General features: G+C 35.8%; 1 protein-coding gene across 1 annotated transcript; it reads right to left on the reverse strand.

Annotated features, from left to right (window-relative positions):
* Nucleotides 1-235: 235 nt before the first annotated feature.
* Nucleotides 236-9,165, reverse strand: LOC106965688 (uncharacterized). The gene is made up of 5 exons (XM_053199617.1): nucleotides 8,782-9,165; nucleotides 8,329-8,564; nucleotides 7,039-7,278; nucleotides 453-509; nucleotides 236-372 (listed from the first exon to the last, which is right to left on the reverse strand). Exons 1-5 carry the CDS (start codon nucleotides 8,997-8,999, stop codon nucleotides 236-238), a joined length of 888 nt encoding a protein of 295 aa, XP_053055592.1. The 5' UTR covers nucleotides 9,000-9,165.
* Between the last annotated feature and the right edge of the window lie 13,511 nt (nucleotides 9,166-22,676).

Raw genomic sequence — 22,676 nt, forward strand, 5'->3', positions numbered from 1 at the left:
GACAGTTCCAGTACTGCTCTGAGGGCTCTGAGGCCAGCATGCAGTACCTGATACCAGAAAGATCATCTCGACAATATCTTCTTCCCCAACATAAGGCAGGAGGGAGTGGGATGATATTTTTAAGGCGGTCAAAGGGGAAAAAAAACAGCCAACCAAGAATGCCTTACGCAGCAAAGCTGTCATTCGAAAACAAAGAAGAGATAAAAGCTTTCCCAGCCTGTCACAGGATGGTGTGTCAATGGTTCAGCTTGCCCCGGATGGCAGAGGACAGCAGCACCATGACTCTCGTGGTGGTCTCTAGACCACCATGTGTCAGAACCAGTTTTAAGTATTTGACCTGCCTAACTGAAATGCTAAAGAGAATTCTTGAAGCTGAAACAGAGAGAGGAAAATTAGAAACATTGAAACACATAAACATATAGAATCACTGGTAGAGGCAAAAGGAACAGTACCCTTGACATTGGTGTAGACGATGGTTTCTTGGATACCAAAACCACAGGCAACAAAAACTAAAATAAGAAAAGGGGACTGCATTAAGCCAAAGAGCATCTTTTCAGCAAGGAAAGAACCAAGCAAGTGAAAGAACAATGTAGAGAGCAGAAGAAAATATCTGCAAACAAATATCAGATAAGGGAATAATATCCATTTATATAAAGAACTCTTACAATGTAATAAAAGCAAAGAACACAATCCAATTCAAAAAATGGGCAAAGGACTTGAGTAGATATTTTTTGAAAGACATACAAATGGCAAGCAGATAGAGGTAAGGTGCGTAAGGTCACTAATCATCAGGGAAATGAAAATCAAAACCACCAGCTGGGGGCGCCTGGGTGGCTCAGTCGGTTAAGCATCCGACTTCGGCTCAGGTCACGATCTCGCGGTCTGCGAGTTTGAGCCCCGCGTCGGGCTCTGGGCTGATGGCTCAGAGCCTGGAGCCTGCTTCGGATTCTGTGTCTCCCTCTCTCTCTGCCCCTCCCCTGCTCATGCTCTGTCTCTCTCTGTCTCAAAAATAAATAAACGTTAAAAAAATTTAAAAAAAATTTAAAACCACCAGCTGATGTCACCTCATGCCTGTTAGAATGGTTTAAGTATCTGCCAACAGATTATAGTTAAAGAAGGTATCACATATATACAATATACAAATCCATACACACTGAATATAAATTATTCAGCTGTGAGAAAGAAAGAAATCTTGCCATTTGTGGCAAATGGATAAAACTTGAAGGCATTATTGTAAGAGATAAAAATCAGACAAGGAATACAAAAACTGTATGGTCTCACATGTGGAATTGAAAAAATTGAACCTGTAAAATTTAAGGGTAGAATGTTGTTTACAAGGGGAAGGGGTGGGGAATTCTGGAGATATTTAAGAGTACAGAGTACAACTATAGATAAATAAGTTCTGGAGATCTAATGTACAGCATAGTGATTGTAGTCAGCATTACTGTATTATAACCTTCAGAGTTGCTAAGACTAAATCTTAGCTGTTCTGAACAGCCACAAAAAAAAAACCCCAAGATGGTAAATATGTGACATGAGAAAGGTGTTATCTAACATTACCTTAGCAATTATACTGCAATACATAAATGTATCAAATGAACACATTGTATGCCTTAAATTTATGCAATGTTATATGTCAATTTTACCTAATAAAAACAAACAAAGGATGCATTTGTTTCTTACAGGTACTAAAGAAATTAGTTAAGAATATAGTTAAGACATCAATAGAGGAATTAAAATGGAGCAATGAAATAACATATGTTTAATACAAAAGATGCCAGGTCAGGTGGAAGAAGAAACTAATACATAGACGTAGAGCGAAGGGCAAAATGGCAGGCCTGAATCCAACTATCCCAATAACGACATTCTGTGAATTAGATAAATATTCCAATCAAAAGACAGAAATTGCCATCCTGGCTAAAAAAGTAAGATCCATCTACATGCTCTCTGTAACAGACACACTTTACATTCAAAGGCACCAATAGGTGAAAGTAAAAGGATTGCAAAAGATAGACCTTACAAACAGGAATCCCATAAGTGAGCAGGGATGGCTATTCTAGTATCAGACAAAGTAGCTGTTTAAACACAAAGTATTAGTAGAAATTAAAAGAAACATTTCAAAATGTTAAGGGTGTCAATATAAGAGAAAAATAAAACAATTATAAACGTATATTAGTCACCTGATAACAGAACCCTCAAACACATGTAATGGAAACTAACAGAATTATAAGTATAGTTGAAGATTTAAATCTCTTCCCTCAGTAAGTGACAGAACAGCTAGTCACAAAAGCAGGAGGACTATGGAAGACTGTCAAAACACTAGGAACCGTCTTGACGACTGACATATATAGAAAGCGTTCTAGGTCATAAATAGGGAACCTAATTTTAAGGGCTGGAAAAATCAAGGTATATTCTCTGAAGACAAAGGAATCAATGAGAAGCAACGACAGAAAGAAATTTGGAGAATTTCCAAACATGTGGAAAGCGATTCACTTCTGAAAAATTTATAGTTCATAGATGCAGTCTTTGAAAATATCTTGTGCCGGATGATGGAAATTACCTTGTCTGGATGATAATATATAAAAATTTGGGGGGGGGGTAGAACGAAAGTAGTGTTTAGAGACTTTCTGTACCTTTGTCACCTATATCCAAAAAGAAGAATTCTATAAAATGCATGATCTGAGTAGTTTCCCTCTCAAGAAGCTATAAAGACAAGAGCCAACTAAAGTTATAGAAGGAAGAAATGATAAACATATTTAGCTGAAAGTTGATTCTGAATTTATGTGTATTAGCATAACTAAGGTAGGTCTAAATGAATCAATACCCAAATATCCAAGAGCATTGGCAATAGAATGGATGAATACATTATAGCAAAATCAGACAATGGGATAGCAAGGACTATGAACAATTTGCAACTTCATGCAACTTTTGGATGAATCATACAAGTTTAGTTTAACCTGAAAGATCCAGTACTAAAGTATGAATAGTGTATGGTTCCATTTCTATAAAGTGTTTTTTAAGTGCAGATAAGAACATGAAAGGGACGTTTTGCGCTGTTGGTGAAGTTCATTATCTGATTCCATGCAACGGTGACACTTGAAAATCCAGCCATCTGTTGGCATGTATACCATGTGCATCCATAAAAGAATATTATGAAAAGAGGCAAATATACTTAAAACCAGACACAAAATTGAAAAAAAAAATCCTACCAAACACATGTGAAAATCAAAACAAAAAGAAAGAAAAATATCAGAATTGCCTTATATCTTCTAATACAATGTTACCTGTAATTCAGAAAGCTTTTCACACTCGGTTACAGAGTATTTAGAAGTTTATGAGTAAAAAAAATGTAATGCCAATTAAAAAACAAAAAGATAACCTTGTAGGGTAGAAAGAAAGGGGTTACAGAAATATGTATTAAGTACATTTTGATGGGAATACTAAAAAAACCCCTAAATTACATGTCAGTGGCAATCATAAATAGATTCTGACAATATATAAAAATAATGGACAATGACATAAGCAGATTTATTGAAGTAATGCCATGTCGGATTTACGTTTGAAGTTCCATAGATTTTATCTGTCACATTAGCAGGATAAAAAAGGTCAAATGATGTGATTTCTCTGATAAATGATAAAACTAATATTCATTCTTCATTTTAAAAATATCGTTAGGGGGCACCTGGGTGGCTCAGCTGGTTAAGTGTCTAACTCTTGATTTTGACTCAGGTCATGATCTCACAGTTCATGAGATTTGAGCCCTGCATTAAGCTCTGCATTGAACAGCAAGGAGGCTGCTTGGAATCTCTCTCTCCCTCTCCCTCTCATACTCTGTCTCTCAAAATAAATAAATATACTTAATATAGATATATAGATATAGGTATATATATATATAGTGCCATTTTGCCCTTCGCTTTACGTCTATGTATTAGTTTCTTCTTCCACCTTACCTATAGGTAAGGGCTTGAACCTATATATATATAAGTATATATATAAGTATATATATAAGTATATAAGTATATACCTATATATCTATATAGATATAAGTATATACCTATATATCTATATATACCTATATATATATAAGTATATATGTAAGTATATAAGTATATATATCTATATATACCTATATATATATATAAGTATATATGTAAGTATATATATAAGTATATAAGTATATACCTATATATCTATATATAGATATAGATATATAGGTATATATATATCTATATATAGATATATAGGTATATAGATATAGATATAGATATAGATATACTTATAGATATAGGTATATACCTATATAAGTATATACCTATATAAGTGCCAGAGAGGCTGGAAAACCACAGACGCCTATAGGTACACACAAAAGTCCCCAAGATGCAGGGTACCTGGGTGGCTCAGTCAGATGAGCATCTGACTTCAGCTCCAGTCATGATCTCACAGTTCATAGGTTCAAGCCCCGAGTCGGGCTCTGGGCTGACAGCTCAGAGCCTGGAGCCTGCTTTGGATTCTGTGTCTCCCTCTCTCTCTGCCCCTCCCCTGCTTTTGCTGTCTCTCCCTCTCTCTCCAAAATAAATAAACATTTTTAAAAAATAAAGGAAGTCCCCAAAATGTTTTTTTCTCTCCAGTCAAAATAACAGAAAAAGGGCATGCCAGAATGGCAAAAGTTTTCGACACTAACTGCATATTCCAATCAAAAACAATTGACTAACCCACAAAAATATCACCCAGGCATGCAGGGGAAATCAACACATTGTCTGGTGAAGGAAAACTAAGAACATTTGTCACCAGGGGCATCTGGGTGGCTCAAGTCAGTTAAGTGTACCACTCTTGGTTTCTGCTCAGGTTCTGACCTCACAGTTTTGTGAGTTCAAACCCTGCACTTGGTTCTGTGCTGGTAGTGTGGAGCCTGCTTGGGATTCTCTCTCTTTCTCTCTGTCTGTCTGTCTGTCTCTCTCTCTCCACCCTCTCCCCCAAATCGTGCTGTCTCTGTCTCTCTCGAAATAAGTAAGCTTAAAAAAAATGTGTCACCACCAGACCCACTCTGAAAATAATTCCCTTTAGCAGTTTTCTGATAACAAAAGGAATCAGGGAATCTCAGGAAGAAAGAACAAAAGAAAATAAAAAGAATACTGGTTCTAATGGACTTCCTTCACCTCTTGTGCTTTCTAAATTGTTTCATATTTGAGGGAAAATTACCAGTTGAAGCAAAATTATAAAATCAGTTTGATTCTCAATTTTAGTAGAGAAATATTTAAGACAATTATATTATGAATGGGACAACATTAGGGGCCATAAAGGAAAGTAAGGCTCTACATTTTACTCAAACTGCTGTGGGTTGTGATAGACCGCGTAGACTGATCTCTGAAAATGTAATCATCTATATAAAGATGTATGATATCAACATTATTTATATAAAGCAGATTAAAGCATATAAGTGCATATGTAAAGTTATGAAGAAAAGATCCACTCTGCTACAAATTATGCTCCATCAAGTAGGTCATGATGTAGAAAAGTATAACCTTTTTCTTACAGCATGACAAACACAGCACCACCAAAAAGAAATTTCCAGTAGGTCATAAACCTTAATTAAGAGTAAAAAAATAAAGACATGAAGAGAAAAGTTAAATCTTAGAAAGTAACATAGGACAGGATAGTCCTGAACATTGACTAACTTCTGAAGTAGGTCCAAAATAATCACCACCATTCAAAATGATAAATTGGACTATAGTATCATTAATGCATTTGCATCATTAAAACCTCCAATGTGAGGGTAAAAATGATAGTCACAGCATCCAAAATCTATTCGCGTCTTACAAACTCAAAAAAGAGTTCATGTCTAAAATTGGACGAGGACTTCTAAGAAGTGAAAAGCGACACCGTCCGGGAGAAATGGGCAAGAGATACACTCAAGCATTCTCACAGGAAATGGTCCTGTTATATAATCATCAGAAATTATTACATTAATTTTTCACTAGTGAATGTGAGATTAAGGGGTTATTTTGTACACGGTGTGTTTACGCAATACATTAGAAAAATGTTGGAATAAGGTGATAAATTGAAATATACACGTAACTGTGTAATTTCATTCTAATGCTTAGAAGAAAATGTATTATAAATACCCATAAGGACAATTATCTTATACTTCTAGATTTGTATTTTCTTATGATAAGTGTAATATTTATAAGCAAATGCAATATATCATATACTATATAGTTATGCATCATATATGTTATTATAAATACAGCACAATATGTGAAAAAAAGCCATGGAAAAAGCTTTCCATAAAAAGTTATTCATAATATCCACATACTAAAAGGGAACTAAATTTGTGAAAATAAATTTTAAAATGTCATATTCTGGGGCGCCTGGGTGGCTCAGTCGGTTAAGCGTCCGACTTCAGCCAGGTCACGATCTCACGGTCTGTGGGTTGGAGCCCCGCGTCGGGCTCTGGGCTGATGGCTCAGAGCCTGGAGCCTGCTTCCGATTCTGTGTCTCCCTCTCTCTCTGCCTCTCCCCCGTTCACGCTCTGTCTCTCTCTGTCTCAAAAATAAATAAACGTTTAAAAAAAATAAAAAATAAAATGTCATATTCATAGAAGACAGCAGTGAAAATTCACAAAATATAGGCAAATGCAATAATATAAGTGCCTTACAAATGTCATATGAGAGCGAAGGGAGACACACATAAAAATGCATACTGCATGATTCCATTGAGAAAAAGTCCAAAATTAAGCAAAGATACTTCATAATGTAAATGGGTAGGGCTAATAAAGGCCCTAAACTTCTACATCATGATCTGACTTGTAATTGCGTGGTTCTAACTAATTTGTGTTCAATTTGTGCAATCATGTACTTACTTTCCTTGATGCGTCAAAATTAAATAGTAAAGTTTATTTCATGCTAAAGGGCATTTATAGAAACATGATTTTCTATGAAAAGCAAGAACTGGAAATTATTAAATGTGCAGTAACGATATAAAAATATACATAAAATATCATACCCAAACTATAAACAGACTTCAAAACAAATAAACTACAAATATTTACAAAAATATGGATGAGCTCTACAAATATAATATTAACTGATAAGCTTTTAATAAACTCTGGAAGCATTTGAAATCTTACCACATCCTCTTCATTATCTACGGAGAGCAGGTTAGAGTTTTTAGAAGCACAGGACATCAAACTCTCATTCCACGGTTTTTTTTCAGTGCTGATGTAATAGCAATTGTTGCAATACGTAACCCACTCTTCTGGACAACGACCACAGTGATGTGCTAGAAGAAGATTATGAGATATTATCAGAAATTTTGAATATTACAAAATTCAAATTTTTGCATGGGTATGTACATACGTATACATAACATATGTACGCATCCTCCCAGGATGGTATAAATAAAATAGGCTCACACACACTCACAGAGAATGGTCAGGTTCTCATCCTAATTTATGTGCCCATATAAAGCAAACACACAAAAATATCCATCTCTACATGTCCTGAGAGTCACTGAACAAAATCAGTTTTATGGAGAGTAAAATGATTTGACTCTTATCATGTTATAGCAAGAGGAAGTTTGAGGTGATTGGTAACAATGGGTATGGTGATTTTAAATGAGCATTTCTTCACATTGTTACAGAAGAAGTAATATTCTCTGACAATCATTATTTTAGAAAGTTTATATGTGAACTTCTAATTGATTTTCACCCAAATAGACTCGATTAACTTCTTTGCCTAGCCTCAGATGGAGACAAAATAGAAACTATACTAATAACAGAATTTTGAAAATGATGTTGTACCTTTCTGGATCCTTGTTTCCAGGGAAGAATTATTCTGCTCCGGTGTGTCAGTACCTAGAACAATTAAAGTAATCCTCATAAAAACTTCATGTTAAACTAAACAAATCATAATGACTGAGTCTCTTAGTTTGAAATTTGGTGTATGGTTTAGAATTCGAAAACTGTAATAAAATTACTTTTACCAGTAAAAAGTGAATAACGGGGGAAGACATTTCAAAAGCCTAAAAGAATCAAACCGCACCACCTCTTACAGTATTTGGTAACCAATCTCAAGAATTAATTTGTGTTTCTCCATAAGGTCTCTTTCCTATACCTTGTCTTTGGGTTATGAAATCCGAGTTATGAGAATAAATATGTAATACTATCGACAATTGTTGTTATTTCTACCTTTGACAGTTTCAGAATAATCATTTCAAGTTAGAGCTTATATGCATTAAGAGAATAAAATTCCATAATATTATGAAATATTTCGAGCGACTGAGGACCACTAAAGTGAAATATTCCCTTTCGTCATTTAAACACTTACTGACCAGAATTAACAGCTAGTATTACCACAGTGGACATCAAGACAAGACAGATGATTCCCAGGATCCCAGCAATGAGCTTCTCTGGACATGATGATAAATAGTAGAAAGAGAAATGAAAACACTGAGAAAGGATGTACAGAAATAATAATTTAGAAAATTTACAAACAGAACCAAGGATGCACATGGAATCCCACATAAAAACGTGGACTCCAAACCTGTATCTGCTATTGTAATCTTCTCTCAGAATATACCCTTGCATTTACAGTAAATATACTACTCCATGACATGTTGGTAAAGACTACAAATTACAACAATGCCTGAACAAAGTTAGTTCTCAGATTTTAATTACAGTACCGTATTCCAAATTTAAGTTCGGATTCTCACAAATGAAAAATATGCGAGATCATTCCCTATTCACTCCCTACACCCCTGTACCCCAACTGCACATTCTAGAACAGGTATACTGTGTGTGTATTAAATGTTTTACCTTTGCAGGGAGACTTCTTGCCATTCCCTTGAAGGGCCCGAGAGGCATTTTGAAGATTTAATTCTGCATAGGCTATCTCCTCCTCAGTTACTGAAATGGAACTTTTCGTGCCCTTAGGTTGCACTTGCTGTCTTTTTGAGCCCTTAACATGATGGAGTTCCGCATAAGTCACACCTTGGTTGTTCATGTCTGCAGCTGAGTAGTGTCAGCTACAATGTGGATGAAACTGCCCTGAAGGTCTTGATCAAGAGTGTGTGTCATGTGCTGACAACATTGCTAGCACAGTGACACCGGGTGGGGTGCAGGGTGAGGGATGCTACTCATTTGCAGTTGAACAATATAAAGTCTGGTACTAACTTCCGTAGAGATACAAATAAGTGTTTCATGATAGAATAAGTGGTTTTTACTATGCTATTCTATGTTTGACACAATAGTATTTGCTGGAAAAATGTAAAGAAATAAGTGAGAGAGGAATAAAGGAATTCATGAGCAATACTGTCCTTATGATTCCGCAGAAACATTTCAACACTATTAACTGGGCTAAAATTAAAACGCAGTATTAGGAAAAGAATGCTGCATGATTTTTTGGACAATTTAAAACCACTATTGGTTAAAAATTGAGTGTTCTGATTGGAGAATACTAGTTTTAGCACAAATAGAAATTCCCTGAAGTAAATTACTTCTATTTGGGGACTTAGATTTATTTTCCACAAGGTCATGTGCTATCAAATGATCTTTTATTTTAAATAAATTTGGAATTCTGTGACATCGTTAAATTTTAAAAGAAAGATTTTATATGTTGCAAAATACTACATGACCCACTAAATGTATCTGAAACCTGAACAACACTGAAAACAAAAGAGCAAAAAATATATATATATATTTTTATTTTTTTAATTTACATCCAAATTAATTAACATATAGTGCAACAATGATTTCAGGGGTAGATTCTTTAATGCCCCTTACCCACATAGCGCATCCCCCCCTCACACAACCCCTCCAGTAACCCTCAGTTTGTTCTCCATATTTATGAGTCTCTTCTGTTTTGTCCCCCTCCCTGTTTTTATATTACTTTTGTTTCCTTTCCCTTGTGTTCATCTGTTCTGTGTCTTAACGTCCTCAGATGAATGAAGTCATATGATATTTGTCTTTCTCTGACTAATTTTGCTTAGCATAATACCCTCTGGTTCCAACGAACACAACTTCCTTATCCATTCATCCATTGATGGACATGTGGGCTCTTTCCAGACTTTGGCTATTGTTGATAGTGCTGCTATAAACATTGGGGTGCATGTGTCCCTTTGAAATAGCATACCTGTATCCCTTGAATAAATACCTAGTGGTGCAATTGCTGGGTCATAGGGCAGTTCTATTTTTAATTTTTTGAGGACCCTCCATACTGTTTTCCAGAGTGGCTGCACCAGCTTGCATTGCCACCAACAATGCAAAAGAGATCCTCTTTCTCCACATCTTTGCCAACATCTGTTGTTGCCTGAATTGTTAATATTAGCCATTCTGACAGGGGTGAGGTGGTATCTCATTGTGGTTTTGATTTGTATTTCCCTGATGATGAGTGATGTGGAGCATTTTTTCATTGGTCGGTTGCCCATCTGGATGTCTTCTTTGGAGAGGTGTCTATTCATGTCTTTTGCCCATTTCTTCACTGGATTATTTATTTTCTGGGTGTTGAGTTTGATCAGTTCTTTGTAGATTTTGGATACTAACCCTTTATCTGATATGTTATTTGCAAATATCTTCTCCCATTCCGTGGGTTGCCTTTTAGTTTTGCTGATTACTTCTTTCGCTGTGCAGAAGTTTTTATTTTGATGAGGTCCCAATAGTTCATTTTGCTTTTGTTTCCCTGCCTCTGGAGATGTGCTGAGTAAGAAGTTGCAGCAGCCAAGATCAAAGAGGTTTTTGTCTGCTTTCTCCTCAAGGATTTTGATGGCTTCTTGTCTTACATTTAGGTATTTCATCCATTTTGAGTTTCTTTTTGTGTAGGGTGTAATAAAGTGGTCTAGGTTCATTCTTCTGCATGTCGCTGTCCAGTTTTCCCAGCAACACTTGCTGAAGAGACTGTCTTTGTTCCCTTGGATATTCTTTCCTGCTTTGTCAAAGATTAGTTGGCCATATGTTTGTGGGCCCCTTTCTGGGTTCTCTATTCTGTTCCATTGATCTGAGTGTCTGTTCTTGTGCCAGTACCATACTGTCTTGATGATTACAGCTTGGTAGTACAGCTTGAAGTCTGGGATTGTGATCCCTCCTGCTTTGGTTTTCTTTTTCAAGATTGCTTTGGCTATTCGGGGTCTTTTCTGGTTCCCTACAAATTTTAGGATTATTTGTTCCAGCTCTGTGAAGAATTCCGGTGTTATTTTGATAGAAATTGCATTGAATATATAGATAACTTTGGGTAGTATTGACATTTTAACAATATTTGTTCTTCCTATCCAGGTGCATGGAATATTTTTCCATTTTTTTGTGTCTTCTTCTATTTCTTTTATAAGCTTTCTATAGTTACCAGTGTAGAGATTTTTCACCTCTTTGGTTAGATTTATTCCTAGGTGTTTTATCGTTTTTGTTCCAATTGGAAATGGGATAGATTCCTTGATTTCTCTTTCTGTTGCTTCATTGTTGGTGTATAGGAATGCAACCGATTTGTGTGCATTGATTTTATATCCTGCAACTTTGCTGAATTCATGAATCAGTTCTAGAAGTTTTTTTGGTGGAATCTTTTGGGTTTTCCGTATAGAGTATCATGTCATCTGCGAAGAGTGAAAGTCTGACCTCCTCCTGGCCAATTTGGATGCCTTTTATTTCTTTGTGTTGTCTGATTGCAGAGGCTAAGCCTTCCAGTACTATGGTGAATAACAGTGGTGAGAGTGGACATCCCTGTCTTGTTTCTGACCTTAGGGGAAAGCTCTCAGTTTTTTCCCCTTGAGGATAATATTAGCGTTGGGTCTTTCATATATGGCTTTTATGATCTTGTGGTTTGATCCTCGTATCCCTACTTTCTTGAGGGTTTTTATCAAGAAATTATTTTGTCAAATGCTTTCTCTGCATCTATTGAGAGGATCATGTGGTTTTTGTCCATTCTTTTATTGGTGTGCTGAATCACATTGATTGTTTTGTGCATATTGAACCAGTCCTGCATCCCAGGTATAAATCCCACTTGGTAGTGGTGGATAATTTTTTTTAATGTATTGTTGGATCCGGTTGGCTAATATCTTATTGAGGATTTTTGCATCCATGTTCACCAGGGAAATTGGTCTATAGTTCTCCTTTTTAGTGTGGTCTCTGTCTGGTTTTGGAATCAAGGTAATGTTGGCTTCATAGGAAGAGTTTGGAAGTTTTCCTTCCATTTCTATTTTTTGGAACAGCTTCAAGGGTATAGGTGTTACTCTTCCTTAAATGTTTGTTAGAATTTCCCTGGAAAGCCATCTGACCCTGGACTCTTATTTTTGAGGAGATTTTTGATTACTAGTTCGATTTCTTTACTGGTTATGGGTCTGTTCAAATTTTTGATTTCTTCCTGTTTCAGTTTTGGTAGTGTATATGTTTTGAGGAATTTGTCCATTTCTTCCAGATTGTTCATTTTATTGGTGTATAATTGCTCATGATATTCTCTTATTATTGTTTTTATTTCTGCTGTTTTGGTGGTGATCTCTCCTCTTTCATTCTTGATTTTCTTTATTTGGGTCCGTTCCTTTTTCCTTTTTGATCAAACTGGCTAGTGGTTTATCAATTTTGTTAATTCTTTCAAAGAACCAGCTTTTGGTTTCATTGATCTGTTCTACTGTTTTTGGTTTGTTTGTTTGTTTTTGTTTGTTTGTTTTGTTTTTTGGTTTCCATAGCATTAATTTCTGCTTTCATCTTTATTATTTCCTGTCTTCTGCTGGTTTGGGTTTTATTTGCTGTTCTTTTTCCAGCTCTTTAAGGTGCAAAGTTAAGTTGTGTATGTGAGATCTTTCTTCCTTCTTTAGGAAGGCCTGAATTGTTATATACTTTCTTCTTATGACTGCCTTTCCTGCATCCCAGAGGTTTTGGGTTGTGGTGTTATCATTTTCATTGGATTACATGAACTTTTTAATTTTCTCTTTAACTTCTTGGTTAGCCCATTCATTCTTTAGTAGGATGTTCTTCAGTCTCCAAGTATTTGTTACCTTTCCAAATTTTTTTCTTGTGGTTGATTTCAAGTTTCATAGTGTTGTGGTCTGAAAGTATGCACAGTATGATCTCAGTCTTTTTGTACTTGTTTGAGGGCTGATTTGTGTCCCAGTATGTGGTCTATTCTGGAGAACGTTCCATGTGCACTGGAGAAGAATATATATTCTGCTGCTTTAGGATGAAATGTTCTGAATATATCTGTTAAGTCCATCTGGTCCAGTGTGTCATTCAAAGCCGTTATTTCTGTGTTGAGTTTTTTATTAGATGATCTGTCCATTGTTGTAAGTGGGATGTTGAAGTCCCCTACTATTATGGTATTATTATCAATGAGTTTCTTTATGTTTGTGATTAATTGATTTACGTATTTGGTGTTCTCACATTTGGTACATAAATGTTTATAATTGTTAGGTCTTCTTGGTGGATAGACCCCTTAATTATGACATACTTCCCTTCTTCATGTCTTGATACAGTCTTTATTTTAAGCTCTACATTGTCTTATATAAATATGGCTACTCCAGCTTTCTTTTGTTGACCATTAGCATGATAGATGGTTCTCCATCCCCTTACTTTCAATATGAAAGTGTCTTCAGGTCTAAAGTGGGTCTCTTGTAAACAGCATATAGATGGATCTTGTTTTCTTAGCCATTCTGTTACCCTATGTCTTTTGATTGGAGCATTGAGTCCATTGATGTTTAGCGTGAGTACTGAAAGATATGAATTTATTGACATTATGTTGCTTGTAGAGTTGGAGTTTCTGGTGGTGTTCTCTTGTCCTTTGTAATCTCTGTTGCTTTTGGTCTTTCTTTCTTTCTTTCTTTCTTTCTTTCTTTCTTTCTTTCTCTCATGTTTTCTTCTCTCAGAGAGTCCCCCTTAAAATTTCTTGCAGGGCTGGTTTAGTGGTCACAAACTGCTTTAATTTTTGTTTGGGAAACTTTTTATCTTTCCTTCTATTTTGAATGACAGCCTTGCTGGATAAAGAATTCTTGGCTGTATATTTTTCTGATATAGCACACTGAATATATCCCGCCACTCCTTTCTGGCCTGCCAAGTTTCTGTGGATAGGTCTGCTGCAAATCTGATCTGTCTTCCCTTGTAGGTTAGGGACTTTTTTTCCTTTCTGCTTTCATGATTCTTTCCTTACCTGAGTATTTTGTGAATTTGACTATGATATGCCTTGTTGGCGGTTGGTTTTTGTTGAATCTAATGGGAATCCTCTGTGCTTCTTGGATTTTGATGCCTGTGTCTTTCCCCAGGTTAGGAAAGTTTTCCACTATGATTTGCTCCCATAACCCTTCTACCCCTATTTCTCTCTCTTCCTCTTCTGTGACCCCTATGATTCTGATGTTGTTCCTTTTTAATGAGTCACTGATTTCTCTAATTCCTAAATAATGCTCTTTTGCCTTAATATCCCTCTATTTTTCCTCTTCATTATTTTCCATAAGTTTGTCCTTTATATCGCTGATTGTTCAACCTCATCCATCTTTGCCACCGTGGCATACATTTGAGATTGCAGCTCAGTTATAGCATTTTTTATTTCATCCTGACTAGCTTTTACTTCTTTTATCTCCGCAGAAAGGGATTCTAATCTATTTTTGACACCAGCTAGTATTCTTGTTATCGTGATTCTAACTTTTGGTTCAGACATCTTGCCTGTATCTGTGTTGGTTAAGTCCCTGGCTGTCGTTTCTCTTTCTATTTGGGGTAGATTCCTCTCTTTCTTTTGGAGTAAATTCCTTTGTTTTGTTAGTTTTAAGGGAGAAAAGGAATTAATGAGATAAAAATTAAAATTAAAAAATTAAAATTAAAAAAATATTAAAATTGAAAAATTAAAAGGAGATACACACAAAAAAATTGAATAAATGATGCTAGATCCTAAGCGTGTTTTAGTCTGGGTGTTGAAAGGGGTTAATAGATTAGAGAAAAAAAAAGAAAAAGAAAAAAAAGGAAATCAGAAAATTTGAAAAACTGAATACACTTTAGTAGAATAAAATAAAATGATGGAAGTAAAATAGAATTTGAAAAAATTTACACAAAAGTAAAAAATATAGTGGAAGAAAAATGAAAGAAAAATATTTTTAATAAAAATTGAAAATAAAAGTGAATTTTTCTCTTCCTGTATTCAAGAAAAAGAAAAACAAAAAAGAGAAAAAAGAAAAAAAAAGAAAAAATTGAATAGATGGACCGGCAAACAGACTGAAATACGACTGAAATTACTTCGTTTGGCCCTAAAAGTCAAACTATGAAGCACTTTATAGTCCATAAACTAAACAGGCAGAGAGATTTGTGTTATTGAACAGCGAGCTTGGCCCAGTTGGGCAGGGCTTAGTGTAACAACTCCGCTGTCCACTAGATGGCGCTGCTAGCCTACTGGGGTGGATTGCTGCGTGCTCATCAGTGCGCATGCGCATGTGCATGGGCATGCGTGGAAGCAGTGGAAATGGCGTCCCTCAGCCACCCAATCTCCAGTATTAGAACTGTGTTCTTCCCGAATAGCAATCGTGCACCTGTCCTTTGTCTTTGGCTCCGTCCACTCCCCGTTTTTACACTGCCTGTGACCAAGCCCCAGGCAGAATCTCCGTACTGAGTTTTATCTCAGATGTGCCTGTTCTTACCGGCCCCTTACTTCTGAAGAATTGCGGCTTTGACCCGCTCCACCTCTCTGCGGGAAGGACTCACTGAGCAATGGCCGGGTGCCGGCTGCACCCAGGAACGTTCGCGGGACCGTGCTGCTGCCAATGCCCAGAGCCTGCAGCCGGGTGCCAGCCTGCCTCAGAAAAAGTTCACGCGATCACGTAGCAGCAGCATTTCAGGGATTAAGGCAAATCACAACATGCATCGGCAGCTAGGCTTCACCCCCAGCAACCTTGTTCCAGCACCAGCGAATGTGGTTTTTCTCCCGGGTCCGCTGGAGCCTTGCCTTTGCGGGACTCACGCACTCTCTACCAGGTGTCCTCTCAGGAGGGGAACCGGCTCTTCCCATGTGGCCCGAAGACATCCGGACTCCACTCTGCTCCTGGGGACTCGTCCTTCCCACCAGGTACCGAGCTGCAGAGTTGCAGCCTCTGTGCTCTCCCTGTTTATAGTCTTAATGGAATTTAAACCCTCTCCTTTCTCCCTTCTCCCTTTTTAGTTCAGTCCCTGCGGCTGTTTCCACTTTTCCACTTTCTCTCCAGCTGCTTTTGGGGGGGTTGCTTTTCCCATATTCTGTCCCCCACTTCCCCCCCACCCCCATCTCCATCCTCTCTCTGCACCCAAAAACAGCTCCCTGCCCTCTGCAGTTTCTCTCTCCCCCAGTTCATCTCTCTGTACCGCGTACCTGCTGAATTCTGTGGTTCAGGTTGTGCAGATTGCTGTGTTACTCCTCAGACCAGTTTTCTAGGTGTGCAGGATGGTTTAGTGTTAGTCTGGTTGTATTTCATGGAAGTGAGACACACACAAAAATTTCCATGCTGTTCTGCCCGCAAAAAATATTTTTTAAGGATTTATACAACACCAGAAATAGTCAATTGATATAATGGCAAATATATTACACCATAAAGTAATAAATAAAAGTGTAGAACTTTTATGGAAGAATGCTGTTGGTACAAAATTCCAGAAAGATCTATGAATCTCAAGGCAGTGAGGGTAGCTTTAGTTGTATAAGGAATTCTAATAAATCAAATAATTGTAATGTAATAATTCAGTCAATGAGCTCTGCAGGCAACGAAATCTGGAATTCCTTTTGGCTCTCAAACGTACAAAGAATGACCTTTAAAAAGTTACTTCGTGTCCAGCTACCTAGTTTTTACTAATATAAAATGGGGATGAAAATAAGTTAAATAGAATGCATATAAAGCCTTTAATAGTCAATCTGGCTTTTTAAAGCTCTCAATAATATAGCAGTTATTTTAATTATTTTTAACACAATAGCCACATTAACTTTACTGATTCATATTCTTTGGACCATGTAACATAATTCATTAGACAGGAATGTCTTTCAATATTGAATATCTTTTTTGCCAAGTTTTGTTCAATTTTTTAGGAAGTGTTTTGATTGTTTATAGTTCAGTTTAAATTAGCATTTTACAGAAAGTGCCTCATCTTGCTTTTTATGAAAAATCAAACCGCTTTCATTCATCTAAGCAAATGTATGAGGAATTATGTTTGACCATTATGATTTGATGGATTCATCTTAAGATCTCTTTCTTAAGGCTGAGCTAAATATCAAATAACGTAACTGTATCTATAATTAATGGAAAATGCAAATTAAGGATTTTGACACGATGCTCATGGGTTTCACGTGAAATGATGTTGATTTGCAAACACAATTGCACATGTGTATATGCACTTAATTACTTTTCCATAGGCGAGAATTTAAATATTTTAAGAAATTCTCCAATATGTTTCCTACTCATCCTTGTTTTTCACCCTGAGTTGTTGGAGTACAGATACCAATGTTTTCTGCGATGTGATTGTGTATTAGTTGTGCCTCAGGTGCATCCCATCCAGCATTTGTATCTCCCACTAAATGAGGTGACTAATAGTGGCAGTAGTGACACATACCTTCTGTTGGCCAGACAGTCATGCATCGTCCAGAAGGAACCAGGTTCCTCTTGTAACCAGACAGTATCTGTGGTCTTCACAGCCTGCCGGACCTGTGAGACCTCAGAAGGAGGCAATCATGGAAAAAGTAGATTTCTCATCAGTGTGTCACTTCAAATTTGGACAGGAAATTCTTACCCTTGGGCTATTTTGAAGACACTTTATCTCCTCACACACCTCAAGAATGTAGGGAACTTTGAGCTTGTAGTCATGTAGTTTGTCCATTGGCAAGTGCCTCTGAGAACTTTTTGTGTTCCACAAGACACTGAGGTCAGAGACTTGACCACTTAGGGTGTTAATTTGTTTGCATCTGACACAAACACTGAGAACTTATGCCTCGTGTAAAATATCTTCGATGTTTAAGTTTTACTTTTAGGCAATTTTGCTACATCTTCACATTACCAACTTCTTTTTTTATGCCCTTGGTTTGTCATTTCTATTATACGGAGAATATTCTAAAATCATCATCCCCGTAACAGGTATTTAATGGTATTTGGCAGTAATTCTGAAGACTTACTACATTTTCAATTTTATTGTCACTGGCACAAAGATAACAATTTCAGAACCTTTCTTCTCAATTTTTCTGCCTTAGTTTTAATATACCTGTACTCAGTGTTATTTACAAATGAGTTATTTAGGTTGCTGCTGATAAGTAAATGCCTGTGGGAAGGATAAAACATTGAACAATAGTGAACAACAGCACCATGTGAGAAATGTGAATGTTAAATAATTACTCATATTATTCATTGCTTCATCCTCCAGTGATAGCTAATTGTCTCTATTTAATTAGGAATATTTGTTGTACATGAGAAGAGCCTAAGTCTAGGTAGGTGGGAAAATGAATGTGATTTTTTAAAAATTTAACTTAACTGACAACATTGGGAGAGCGCAGAGAAAAGTACTTTTAAAACACAATTAAATGATACATGAACATCAAAAGAAAAAAAACACATTAAATGTAAATTACCTAATTTGCCTCAATGGAATTCTTTTCCTTTGTTGTACATTATTGGACTTTATTTGTGAATAATTTTTGAGGATATTTGCCAGTATATTTTGATTGGTCTGTGTTTCTGGGTTTTTGTTTTTTGTTTTTGCAAAGGTGGGTGGCTATTTTATTTTTATGTATTTATTTTTAATGATTTATTGAGAGTTGGCATAGAATATTATATTAGTTTCAGGTGCAGACATGGTGATTCCACATTTATCCACATTATAATACAATCATCACAATAAAGCTCTTTATATCGATCACCATATAAAATTAATACAATATTGTTGCCTATATTCCCTATGTTATAATTTACATCCCTGTGATTTATTTATTGTATAACTGAAAGTTTGTACCACTTACTTTCTTTTGCCTATTTCAGACATTCCCTTTTCCCTCCTTCCTTATGTCAATCACAACTTTAGCCTCTCTGTATATGTCTGCTTCTGTTTTGTTTGTTTGTTTTTAGATTCCACACTATCAGCTAAATCATATGGTGCATGTGTTTCTCTGCCTGACTAATTTCATTTAGGATAAAATCCTCCAGATCCATTTTCATTACTTTCAGGACTGGTTATTGGTCATGAACTCCTTTAGTTTCATTTGTCTGAATGAGTCTTTACCTCGCCTTCTATTCTGAAGATAGCCTTACTGGATGGAGTTTTCATGGCTGCAGATTTTTCTCATTCAGCATTTGAATATACCAGCCCACTCCCTTCTGACTCCCCAAGTTTCTGTTGAGAAAAGTGCAGTGACCCCTATGGGTTTTCCATTATAAGTTAAGGATTTCTTTTGTCTTTCTGTGTTTAAGATTTTTTTCTTCATCAACATATTTTGCACGTCTAATTACAATATGTCTTGGTGGTGTTGACTAGCTTTTGTTGATTTTGACAGGAGTTCTCTGTGTCTTCTGGATCTGGACAGTAAAAAAGAGACAGAGAAGGGCATTATATAATCATAAAGGGGACAAGCCAACAAGAAGATCTAACAATTGTATATATTTATGCACCCAAAGTGGAAGCGCCCAAATATATAAAACAACTAATAACACACAAAAGGAACTGTTTGATAGTAACACAATAATGGTAGGGGACTTTAACAGCCACTTACAACAATGGACAGATTACCAAACAGAAAATAAACAAGTAAACGACGACTTTGAAAGACATTCTGTATCAGATGGACTTAACAAATATATTCAGAATCCATCCTAACATGGCAGAATTCACATCTTTTTCAAGTGCATATTGAACATTGTCCAGAATAGATCACGTATTAGTTCACAAAACAGGCCCCAAATCATACAAAAAGTTTGAAATTGTAACATGCACCTTTTCTGACCACAACACTTTGATATTAGAAATCAACCAAAAAAACATATTAGAAAAAACACAAATACATGGGGGACTAAACAACATGCTAATGAACAATGAGTCAACCAGGAAATCTAAGAAGAAATTTTAAAAAATACATCAAAAGAAATGAAAATTAAAACAAAACTGTGCAAAACCTTTGGGATGCAGAAAAAGTGGTCATAAGGGGGAAGTATACAGCAATGTGGGTCTACTTCAATAAGCAAGAAAAATCTCAAAAAAACAACCACGAAATGATGACTGGATAAAAAAGAGGTTTTATAGGGGCACCTGGGTGGCTCAGTTGGTTCAGCGTCTGACTTTATAGCTCAGGTCATGGTCTCGCAGTTCATGGGTTTGAGCCTCGTGTCGGGCTCTGTGCTGATAGCTCAGAGCCTGGAGCCTGCTTTGGATTGTGTGCCTCCCTCTCTCTCTCTCTGCCCCTCCCCTGCTCATGCTCTGTCTCTGTCTCACAAAAAAATAAACATGAAACATTAAAAAATAAAAAAGAGATTATATATGTGTATACATATATGAATATATATATATTCAATGGAATGTTTTTAGGAGACAACAAAAAGAAATCTTTCCATTTGCAACAACCTAGATGGAGGTAGAGACAATTATGCTAAGTGAAATAGTCAGGTGGAGAAAGACAAATGCAGTATGTTTTCACTCATATGTGGATTTTAAGAAACAAAGCAAACAAAGGGAATAAAGAGAGAGAGAGAGAGGCAAGGCAAGAAACAGACACTTAACTATATATAACAACCTGATGGTGACCATAGGAAATGTAGGTGGGGGAATGAGTGAAATACGTGATGGGGATTACGGAGTGCACTTGCTCCGATGAGCACTAGTTTATGTATGGAAGTGTTGGATCACTACGTTGCACACCTGTAACGAAACATTACACTGTATGTCAGTTAACAGGAATTTAAACAAAAACTTAAATAAAAAGTATCGTTTGGATATTCAGAGTCTTTTGTGATTTCATACCATCTTTGAGGTAGTTTAATCTAGTTCTGTGAAAAATGCCATTGGTATTTTCATAGGGATTACATTGAATCCGTAGGTCGTTTTGTGTAATATGGATATTTTCACAATATTAATTCTTCCAGTCCATGAGCAAGGTATATCTTCCCATTTACTGATTTATGTCATCTTTGAATTTCTTTTATCAATGTCTGATAGTTTTCATAATGTAGGACTTACTTCCTTGGTTATATTTATTCTTCAGTAATTTATTCTTATAAACATAAATGGGATTGTTTTCTTCATTTCTCTGTCTCATAGTTTTTTACTAGTGTGCAGAAAAAACCCCACAGTTTTCTGCATATTAATTTTGTATTCTGAAACCTAACTGATTTTATTTATTCTAATCATTTTGGTTTTGGTTTTTTGTTTTTTGGGTTTTTTTTTTGTTATTGTCAGTGTTTTGTATATTTTTGGCAGAGCTTTTAGGTGTTTCTATCTAGAGAATCCTGTCATTTGAAAATAGGGACCATTTTGCATTGCCCTTATCAATTTCGGTGTCTTTTATTTCTTTTTCTTTCAGATTACTCTGGCTAGAAGTACTGTGATGAATAAAAGTTATAAGAGTGGACATCTGGTCCTGGATATGTATTTTTATTGGGAGTTTTTTGCCTACTGATTCAATTTCTCTACTATTAATTAGTCTCTTTAGACTTTATTCCTGATGCAATCTTGAAAATTTGAATATTTCTAGGTATTGGTCCAATTCTTCTAGATTGTCCAGTTTGTTGGCATATAACTCTTCACATATGTCTCTTATGATCATCTGTATTTCAGAAGTGTGGGTTGTCCCTTCTGCTCCTAGTTTCTGAAGGTATTTACCTGGGTCCTCATCCTTTTTTTCCTGATAATTCTGGTTAATATTTTATCAATTCTCTATACTTTTTCCATGAAGCAGCTCTTTTGGTTTCATTGATCTTTTCTATTTTTTTATAGCCTCATTTCCAATTATTTCCATTCTCATCTTTACTATTTCATCCTTCTAAAAAGAAGAGCATGGAAAGTTATAAATCTCTGGGTAAATATGAAAGACAATCTTCTGTTAATTTCTATGCAGTCTGCATAAGTATTCAGAGCAAAGTTTGCAAAAGTGTTTTCCAGCGTATACAGTGTATGTAGGATGTAACATATGAAACTATGCCGTAATGGGACAAGAGGGTAATCATATTTTTAAAGTGTCATTTATTCACTACTGATGCCATCTGAGCTTGTGAGTAGAATTTTTTTGTAGGAAGGTTTATATAATGAACTCAATTTCTTTCATACATGGTTGGTTTGCTTAGGTTTCTTTTTGTTGAACTCCAATTTAGTATTTAGCCTTTTTTAGGAAGTTTTTTTATATATAGGTTTTACATTCTATTTATAATATGGCTTTATTAACATTTAATATCTGTGCAAAGAATAATGTATTCCCGAGTTTAATTCAGACCTAAAAGGTCCTTGTCTTTATTTTTTCCTTTGACAGCCTTATCCATTTTTTTATGTCCTTTCAATGAAAATACTCCTGTCCTTTTTTGATCCTTTCTACTGCAGATTTGTTCTCTGTCATGATTTTGTACTATTTATTATTTTCTCTTATTTACTTTGTATATAATGTCACCTAATATTTGCTTTTATGTTTTTATTTTTTTTTATTGTCCAACAATTTTATTTTCTATACGGTATGGTAGTATGTAAAATTTTGAGAGAATCTTTACATTGTAGCATTTTCTTTTCTTCAAATATTTATTTATATTCTAGT

This window comes from Acinonyx jubatus, chromosome B4, assembly GCF_027475565.1.
Source record: "Acinonyx jubatus isolate Ajub_Pintada_27869175 chromosome B4, VMU_Ajub_asm_v1.0, whole genome shotgun sequence".
Taxonomy (NCBI): domain Eukaryota; kingdom Metazoa; phylum Chordata; class Mammalia; order Carnivora; family Felidae; genus Acinonyx; species Acinonyx jubatus.